This window comes from Artibeus jamaicensis, unplaced genomic scaffold (assembly GCF_021234435.1).
Source record: "Artibeus jamaicensis isolate MK-2021 breed Jamaican fruit bat unplaced genomic scaffold, CSHL_Jam_final scaffold_614, whole genome shotgun sequence".
Taxonomy (NCBI): Eukaryota; Metazoa; Chordata; class Mammalia; order Chiroptera; family Phyllostomidae; genus Artibeus; species Artibeus jamaicensis.
The window spans coordinates 2729412-2738877 of NW_026522050.1; the positions used below are offsets into that span (position 1 = coordinate 2729412).

Here is a 9466-nt window from a genome sequence, read left to right on the forward strand (position 1 = left end):
GCCTCTTTAAGTTTTAGGATATAGTCATCCCTCTATCCTGGGGTATTGGTTCCAGGCTTCACAAGGATATCAAAATCCAAGGACGATCAATTCTCTTATTGAAAGTGTATTTGCACCCTGGCTGGTGTGTCGAAGTGGACTGAATGAATGCCAGCTTGTGAGCTGAAAGATCACCAGTGTGATTCCTAGTTGACACGTTCCTGGGTTTTGTGTCCTGGTTACCATGCAAGAGGCAGCCAAGCGATGTATCTGTCCCACATTGATGTCTCCCTTCTCAAAGTAAATTTTAAAAAGTGTAATTGCATATGTGACCTAGGCACAACTTGCTTCAAATCATCTCTGGAAAATGCTATGTAAGTAGTTCTACTGCATTGTTTAGGGACGGACAATTCTGTGTTCAGTGCAGATGCAACTACTATAGGCTTGTTAAATAGTATATACCAGCAACAATGAAGCTTTTTAAAAATAGCTTCCATCTTGATTTGAGCCTGCTCTACCCAGAGAAGCACACTGAGGACCAATGGAAAGGAGCCAGGGCTGCTGGAATTCCTTCCCCATGAATTCATGGCACAAATGTAAAAAGACCTGTACTAGTTTTTTTTTAAAAGCCTCCATCTGCAATTGGTTTACTTTGTATGCAGAACCCGCAGATCCAGAAGTCCAGTTACACATTCGTGTCAATGTAAGAAGGTAACAAAGTACTGTTTTTGTCCGTTAAGTAGTAGCCCCACAGGTTTGAAAGTTGTCAACAGTAATATAGCCATGGGAATGGGAGGGCTGGTCCTGAAAGTGAATCTAACAAGGCTCCCCGCCAGGATGGGGTTGGAGGGGGTGGCAGGAAAACAGCAGAGAAGAAAGGTCCTGTAGGCAGAGGGAGGACCCACAGAACACTGATCTGGTAACCAGGGAAGAGAACCCACAGGCACATGTGACGGATGCTGTGTGGAAGCTACAAAGATCAGAACAGACGACCAAAAGCAGCTGTTGAATTTTAGCCACACATCAGCCACTGCGCATTATCTCATCTCGTCCTCTTCCCTGCCGAGGAGGGGAGGTGCCAGAAGCATCCTTGGATAAGAAGAGGAAATGGAGGAAAGGAACAGATTAATTGCCCAGCGTCAGAGTAGGGGAGGAGAGGGTCAGCTGTCAGCCCCAGGGATATAACCATCATACCAGGCTGTTAGCTCTAGGAGGCTACTGTTACCCCAGATCTGGGGAGTGCAGTTCCATCTGGGGTAACATCTGATTTTCTTTACCATTGTGGAGTGCCTCCTCAATAAGTATAAAGAAATGGACAAAGGGCCTCCCAGGGAGCACATGTATTTCCAAGTTCTTGTGAAGCAAGTCCTATCAGCCTCGTGAACCCAAGCAAGACAAGGCCGGTAGGGGGCAGTAGAACGAGAGCGAAGGAGCCACTCCCCACTTGCCTTTGCTTCAGAGGCAGAGCAGGGCTACTGCTGAATGTGAACACCCAGCTGGAGATCTGCTCACCCAGAGATCTGTGCTCCAGGCTGCTCACGCTGGCTGTGCCCTAGCCAGAAGGACTAGAGCCTGCTCTGCCCCGGGCTGTGGCTTGCCCCAGGTTAAGTCTTGGCAGAATTTGGAGAAGGATGAGATGGAAAGAAACTGAATTTTGTTTTTGCCCTTGTATTATTTTTTTATTGCTGTTGTAACAAATACCACACATTCGGTAGCTTAAAACAAAACAAATGGAAGTCAGAATTCCAAAATGGGTCTCAATGGGCTAAAATCAAGCTGTGTCAGCAGGGCCAAGGCTCCAGGGGCAATTCATTTCCTTGGCTTTTTCAGCTTCTAGAGGCCACAAGGCATGACCTTCTGCCATCTTCAGTTTGCATGGCTCATCAAATCTTTCTTAATGCGCCATCACTCTGATACTGAGTCTGATGCCTTCTATTCCTGAGGGCCCTGTGATGATCCCAGTGGGCCCACCTGATAATCCAGGATAATCTCTTTCTCAAAAGCCTTAACCACGTCTGCAAAGTACCTTTTCCCACATTAGGTAACACATTCTAAGGTTGTAAGAATTGGGGGGGGGGGGGCACGATTATGCAGACCACACTCTTAATTTAGCCCCTCCCTGGAGGCTCTGGGTTTTACTGCTTCTGGATTATTAGAAAATTTGCTAGTTGAAATTAGTGAAAATGGAATGAGTTACTCTAGCCTGAAGGTTCTCAGCCGTGCCTTTGACAAAGAACCCAGGCCTCTACTTACAGTCCGGCTGCAGCACTTCAGTTAAGGAGGTTTCCAACAGAACATACCACATTTACATGAATATAGTTTCCAAGGAAACAGGACCTCAAGTCCCTTCTCAGACGGCACCTGATATATACTCCCTTTCATACAGCCGTGCTTTGCTTTGAGCCTATAGAACTGTGCATTCAAATTGGACCTACGCTGGCTTCACCCGCTTCTCCCACCCTCTTCTCCCACCGCTGAATCCTAATTTAAGAATCAGGAACCTCTGAAATGTCTTTCTCAGCGCAGGTTTTCCCCTCTGTTGAAGGGTGCATAGCAAGGTGTAAGTGGAGTGGGGGCGGATGTGACAAGTCAGCAGGGGGAGCACAGCAAAGAGCCGGATGCCAGGAGAATTCAGTCCTAAAGGCCAAGCTTCAATGTGTGTCCTCACTGCTCATAAACACCCACTACGTGCGTGACGATTTCCCCACTTAGGAGAGAGGAGCCCACGGGATCTAAATCAGGAACTGGCGAGCAGGGATCCCAAATCAGCAATTTGGACTCCAAAACCTGTGCTCCCGGGCCGCGGCCGCTCCAAACGTGTCCCGCAGAGGGCATACAGACACTCGCCGCACCTGCAACCCACTGACGACCACCGCCAGTCGGTCCCCGGTGGCTCCGAAAAAGCTTTCAGGGCGGGAGACTGGAGGTACAGTCTAGGGAAAAAGAGACCACGTGGCCATTGAAATCAGAACTTTTATGTGCACCAATCCTAAAAAACGTTCAAAACTGAGAGGGCGGGTTTATGCAAAACACACCGAGGAGTGAGCAAGTAGGAAAAGCAGTAAAGAACCCTATTTTAAGGTCTGTTTCCAAAAACGTGCTACTATTTTGAAATAAAAAATAATAAAAATTGATACTGGGAAAAATCACCTATTGAAAAAAGTCCAGTCATTAGGCCATTAAAGTCGCCACAAATGTAAAAGCTATAATCATGGTAAGCCAGCCCAGAGGAACAGTACTCAGTATCGCTTCTCGGCCTTTTGGCTAAGATCAAGTGTAGTATCTGTTCTTATCAGTTTAATATCTGATACGTCCTCTATCCGAGGACAATATATTAAATGGATTTTTGGAAATAGGAGATGGAATAGGGGCTTGCTCCGTCCACTCCACGCATCGACCTGGTATTGCAGTACTTCCAGGAACGGTGCACCCCTCCCGGGGGGTACAATTTTCGGTTCAAAATGAGACTGATATTTTAGGAGTAGCTCTTTATTAAAGCACACTTTATCAATCTTAGTTTTACGCTGCTTTTTGATTTAACTGTGAAACCTAGTGGAGGTGGAGTCCAATAGGAGGTGGTCGTAATGATGTCCTGCAATATGACGTATGGGGTTCTTAAAAAGAAGACGACTTTACTATCTAACGCGTGTTCAAGTATCAGACTCTGCTGTTCGAGTTAACTTTTCTTTGAACTTTCTTTTGTTTTCACCTGGAGCTCAGTGTAGAAAAACTAAAGTGAAGACCTATCCTCGCCTTTTGAAAACGAAGATGTTCTAAGATCTCTTCGTTTAAAAATAGGTTTAATTTTCTTCTTCCTTCTTAGTTTTGTGTCTTCTACGTTGGAGTTTGAAGCCATGTGTCACCGTACTGATTTCGTTGCCTCTCATGAGTCCCCTGCCGGGAACTAACCACGGTATTCTGATTCGCAGGCCCACGCTCAATCCTCAATGGTATTCTTACACAGAAAAGAAAAAAAAAAAAAAGCCATGATGCTTTGGAGCAGGAGAGGGACTGCAGTTGGCTCGACGGGGCATCGCGGTCCCATTAGGATGTGTTTTATTCCAAGTTAGAATTGGCTAAGTTACTCTCCAGATCCCTATGAATGTCCCTGCCTTTCGTTGTAGAAACTAGTGAGAGCAGGCGGCAGACAGGCCGGCTTCCGAACTGTCTGGGCATCAAAATCCCAGAAATCGCGTTGGTCCGGATCCCACTCCGCGCGCTCTGGTGACGCGAGTGTTGCGCCGGAAGTGCGGCTGTGGATTGCCAGGTTCCGTTATGGCTGCTGCAGGGGCACGCTGGAACCACGTTTGGGTCGGCTCCGAGACTGGGATCCTTAAAGGTGGGTGGCAGGATCGGGTGTCGGGAAGTGGCTAGGGCGCCAGCTCGCGACCCCGTTGCGACTGACACCCGCGTCCCGCAGGGGTGAACCTTCAGCGCAAACAGGCAGTGAACTTCACGGCGGCGGGACAGCCGCGGCGCGAGGAGGCAGTGAGCGCCCTATGCTGGGGCGCGGGCGGTGAGACACAGGTGAGCAGCCTCTGGCCGTTCTGGAGCTGAGGGTCCCGTAGCCTCGCTCTCTTTGCCATCCTGTTCTCTGCCCGCAGATCCTGGTGGGCTGTGCAGACAGGACAGTGAAGCACTTCAGCACCGAGGAGGGCAGATTCCAGGGCCAGCGGCACTGTCCTGGTGGGGAGGGCACGTTTCGAGGCCTCGCCCAGGTCGACGGGTAAGACCGACACCCTCAATGAACGCTTAGGACGACCTTTGAGGCTCACACAGGACGGCCAAATAATGGTGACCAACCCTTAGGGGGACACGGTCCTGGGCTGGGTGATAGGGACCCTGTGTCTTGTGTTCTTTCATTCATTTCTGTGAACACCTACTGAGTTACATGCATGCAGCGAACTGCAAGACGTTTGAAGTAGGTCTTGAAGAAGTTAGATTTTTGACAGGTGGAGAAAGGGGTAAGGGCACTATAGAAAGAGGCTACTGCTCAGGCAAAGGCCAAGGTTTGGTGTCCAGCTACAGGGTACCTTTCAGGGAAGATAAATAGCATCTGGGGGTTTGACGCTGAGGAAGCATTTTACTACAACATGGGCAAGGTAGGTTGGGATTAAGTGTAAAGGGCTTTAGGTGCCAGGCTGAGAGATCTGCACTTTTGTTTTATAGGTGGTGGGGTTGTTGGTTTTTGAGGGGGCAGTTCTGTGGTCAGAGCTGTGAGCCTGTAGGAATGTGGAGGATGAATTGCGAGAGCATTTGGAAGACTATTGTCACAGCCTCGGCAAGTGATGCAGGCGTTGAACCAAGGTGGCAAGGGTGCACAAATGTAAGAGCGTAGCTGCCACTGTACAGCTGCTGGGGAAAGACTCGTTTGGGCTTCTTGGGAGGGGTTCTTGGAGAGATCGACATTTAGCCCCTAGAACCCAGAGCAGGGAACTCAAGACAAGAAGCTGCTGTTTGACTTTGGCCAAATTCTAAACCCAGGCCAGTTTCATTTCAGTCCTTTTAGTTACTGATTCTGACCCCTGGTGACTGACCTAAGATGTAGAAATGCCTGCAGGCTAGATGTGGGTGTGGAATACAAAGTCAGTGCTTTGGAGGATCACAGACTTGATTTCTGGTTCTGACGTTTGCTGAGTGGGCTCACTGCTTAGAGCTTCAGGTTCCTCACTTATGAAACTGGTAAACGTTCACTCTGTTGAAGAAATTAAATAATAGGCTCTGACTGGTAGTTCAGTTGGTTAAACTGTCATCCCCAATAAGTCAAGGTGGTGGGTTCAATCCCCCCCCCCCGCAGGACGCATGCAAGGATCAACCAATGAATGCATAAACTAGTGGAACAGCAAATTAATGTTTCTTTCTCTCTCTGTCTCTAAAAATCAATAAATAAAATTTAAAAAAGTAATTTAGATAATAGACACTGAAGCCGGAAACTGTCAAACCCTGCCCAGTCTCGTTACCTGGGGACTTCCTTAGGAAGAGGACTGGTAACACTTTCACGTGCTTTTCTTCGATCTAACTGTATCCTATCCTTCCCCTGCCTGCAGCACCCTCATCACATGTGTGGACTCTGGGGTTCTCCGAGTCTGGGGTGACAATGACAAGGAGACATCTGACCCAGTGAGGCTCCCCTACCCTGATCCTGATGGTTGTGGGAAGGCGGGAGGGAGCCAGGGGAAGATGTGAGTGAGGGCATTGGGCCAGGAGGGTTAGGGACTGTGGAACTGATGCCCATTTCCCACCTCATCTCATTTTTTCCAGCTTCTGGAACTAAGGGTGGGCCCTGGGGTGTGTAGGATGTGCCAGGACCCAGCACACCCTCACGTAGTTGCCACAGGTGGGAAAGAGAATGCTTTGAAGGTGTGGGACCTGCAGGGGTCTGAGGAGCCTGTGTTCAGAGCCAAGAACGTGAGTGACGGGTAGGGAGGGGCTGGGTCTGGGGTCCAGGGAGGTGGGGTCACTGACCATGAGTCAGAGACCCAGGTGGGGTTGATGACTAAGGTCTGAAGGAAGGGGCACCCTGAGCTGCCCACAACCCCGTCCCCAATCTTCCCACCCCACCAGGTACGGAATGATTGGCTTGACCTGCGAGTTCCCATCTGGGACCAGGACATACAGTTCCTCCCTGAGTCACAGAAGCTTGTCACCTGTACAGGGTACCACCAGGTGAGACATCACCCCACCCCTACCTACTACTGGGCTTCAGCAGCCTCCTAGGAAAACAGCTTCCCTGTGTAGGTTCCGTCCCCATCCTTTGGCACAGGGGCTCTCTCACCATTCTTCCATCTCTGAACTCACAGAGGAGGGAGTACTCCCCCATCCGTGCCTGCCCCATCACCATCTTTTACTGCATTCCAGTGTGGAGTTTGGTGGACCATGACAACTCTTCCTTTCCCTGCCAACTAGGAGAGGAGAGAAGGGAGCATTGCCTTCATGGTAGAGTAGCAGGGTTCAAGTGCCGTGAGAGGACACGGGGCTCCGTGTCCAGAGAACTGGGTTTCTGGTCCTCATGCAGCCTCTGATTTGCTCCAGTACCCAGGTTTGACTCCTGTCTGGCCTCGGCTCCTCAGCTTTGTAGAAAGGGCCCAGCTGGGGAGCTCAGGCAGGATCGGGTCACTGGGTTTGCTGTTTCCTTTGCTCTGCTTGAAGCACACATGAGGGCTTATTCTCTCCTCCCTTGTTCAGGCTAAACCTCTGTGCTTAAAATTCATCACCCCTGACAATGGGCTGACTTGTTCATCCATCCCAAGATGGGAGTAGGGGGATATAGAATGGTCACATATGCAGGCCACAGGACTGCTGCCTCTTCTTAACCTGAGGAGCAGCTCCTCCTCAGCCCTGTGCATGTGTGCTCTTAAGAAACTCTCCCCCAACGCCCAACACTCAAGAGGGGTGCATTTCAAGTGAGAAAGTTTATCCTAAGAGTGGGTCACAAATAGGAAAGCAGGACACAAAGGAGGGGGTGAAATGTGGGGTAGCCACAGTGGGGGGCTTTGTGGGGTGAGGGTACCCTTGTGACTCCTCAGTCTTCCTCCAGGTCCGTGTTTATGACCCAGCCTCCCCCCAGCGCCGGCCAGTCCTAGAGGCCACCTATGGGGAGTACCCACTGACGGCCATGACTCTCACTCCTGGGGGCAAGTGAGTGTTTACAGGGCAGAGTGGGGTCGGGAAGGACTCCGGGAGACTCCTGCTGACCTCACCTGCTTCTGCTCTCCTCCTTAGTTCAGTGATTGTGGGGAACACTCACGGGCAGCTGGCAGAAATCGACCTTCGGCAAGGTAGTGAGCCAGGGAGCCCTGGGGGAGGGGGAGGGCAGGATTCCCTCTAAGGCAGGAGTGGGGTGGTGGACCCCTCATTTAGGTGTCAGATTGTTGGGGTTCAGGGTGTGGATTCAAAAGCTATATGACCTCAGGCAAATTAACTCCCTGTGCCTTAGTTTCTTCACCTGTGAAATGGAGGTGTAATGGTAGCTCCCATCTCAGCATTATGTTGAGGATGAAGTAGTGAAATGTGATTTGAACAGTAAACACACAGTCCTGGCCAGTGGCTGTCCAGCTGGCGCTGATGCCTGCCCTCTTCCCCAGGGCGCCTACTGGGCTGTCTGAAGGGGCTGGCAGGCAGTGTCCGAGGGTTGCAGTGCCACCCTTCAAAGCCGCTACTAGCCTCCTGTGGCTTGGACAGAATCTTGAGAGTACACAGGATCCAGAATCCACGAGGCCTGGAGCACAAGGTGAGAGCCTGCTGCCTCCTGTGCCCCCATTCCTGTTCTGTATATTTTAGCATGTTTGGCTCCCTAAGGCCCCTCATCTCTTGCAGGTTTATCTCAAGTCTCAACTGAACTGCCTTCTCTTATCAGGCAGGGATAACTGGGAGGTAAGCAGTGGGTCTGGGAAGGTGGGAACCAAGGGCATAAGATGTGAGGATTTATTTCCCTGAGGGAAGAAAAAGGAAACAGCTGGAACACAGACCTGGAACTCTCCGTCTCTCTCTGCCACATCACTCAATTTTCCTGAGGAGTGTCAATAGTTATAGTCCTGCCGGGGTCACTGCCATGGGTGACACAGGAAGTGGATGGGGAATGTTTCCCAGAGCAGGCGATAGAAGTGGTGGTACTTGGAAAGGTGATTTCCCAGGTCCAGCCTCCTTCCCTGTGGGCCTGTTACTGTGTCCCTGACTCCTAGGCTTTTCTCTACTCACCAGGATGAACCGCAAGAGCCTCAAGAGCCCAGTAAGTTATCCCCAGAAGACACAGAGGCAGATGAACTTTGGGCTTCTTTGGAAGCAGCTGCCAAGCGGAAGCTCCCTGATTTGGAGCAGACCCCAGGGGCTTTCCAAACCAGACGGAAAAAAAAGAAGCGGCCTGGCTCCACCAGCCCCTGAAAAGCCTGAGCTCATTTTGTAAATAAACGGCTGACACCCATAATGACCCTGAGCCTTTTGTGATGGGAGAAACTAAAGGGGTCGCTGCTCTCTGAGCTGGGGCGGTGGGATATCTGACGTCACAAAAGCCTGGTGGGAGCCAGGTGGACTGGAGTGGGTGGCACGGAGTGCTGGGCAGCGTGGGCCATGGGCTGCTGCCAGGACAAGGACTTTAACATCGGTGGGCAGGCCCAGGAGGCCGAATCGGAGGACGTCGGGGAAGGTGGGAATACAGTTCACCTGAGGTGTCCGGGGAAGGGGGAAGGTGGGAACATAGATACACCTGGGGTCCCCAGGAATGGGCGGGGGGGGGTCAGGAGGTTGGGTGGGGAAGGGGAGAGCAGCGCTTAGCGGCCTCGTCACCCTCACAGACACCGAAGGGGCCGATGTGACCTCGCAGGACCAACGCAATCGCAAGTCTAACGAAAGCCTTTTGATCACCGTGCTGTGGCGACGGCTATCCCTATTCAGCCGTCGAGGCTCGCGGTCAAAGAGGCAATCAGGCCAGAGTCAAAGGCTTGGGAGCAGCCCGGGGGGAATCCTGGAGGAGCCGGAGAAGGGGTGATCC

At 51.1% G+C, this 9466-nt stretch overlaps 2 protein-coding genes and 1 non-coding gene across 4 annotated transcripts; all 3 read left to right on the top strand.

Moving 5' to 3' along the window:
• Positions 1-3223: 3223 nt before the first annotated feature.
• On the top strand, positions 3224-3414 carry LOC119045512 (U2 spliceosomal RNA). Its single transcript, XR_005081793.2, has one exon. It is a non-coding gene; the product is annotated as a U2 spliceosomal RNA (small nuclear RNA).
• A 795-nt stretch (positions 3415-4209) lies between these two features.
• On the top strand, positions 4210-8894 carry WDR74 (WD repeat domain 74). 2 transcript variants are annotated; one of them, XM_037140234.2, is made up of 11 exons: positions 4210-4318; positions 4400-4506; positions 4584-4705; positions 6027-6099; positions 6241-6387; positions 6544-6645; positions 7517-7617; positions 7702-7757; positions 8064-8209; positions 8278-8352; positions 8680-8894. In XM_037140234.2, exons 1-11 carry the CDS (start codon positions 4255-4257, stop codon positions 8857-8859), a joined length of 1173 nt encoding a protein of 390 aa, XP_036996129.1. In that variant the 5' UTR covers positions 4210-4254; the 3' UTR covers positions 8860-8894. The 2 variants fall into 2 exon arrangements, with proteins under 2 accessions (XP_036996129.1, XP_036996130.1); XM_037140235.2 differs by having other exon boundaries at positions 8296-8352.
• A 151-nt stretch (positions 8895-9045) lies between these two features.
• TEX54 (testis expressed 54) lies at positions 9046-9463 on the top strand. The gene is made up of 2 exons (XM_053659039.1): positions 9046-9121; positions 9270-9463. Exons 1-2 carry the CDS (start codon positions 9046-9048, stop codon positions 9461-9463), a joined length of 270 nt encoding a protein of 89 aa, XP_053515014.1.
• Positions 9464-9466: the final 3 nt, after the last annotated feature.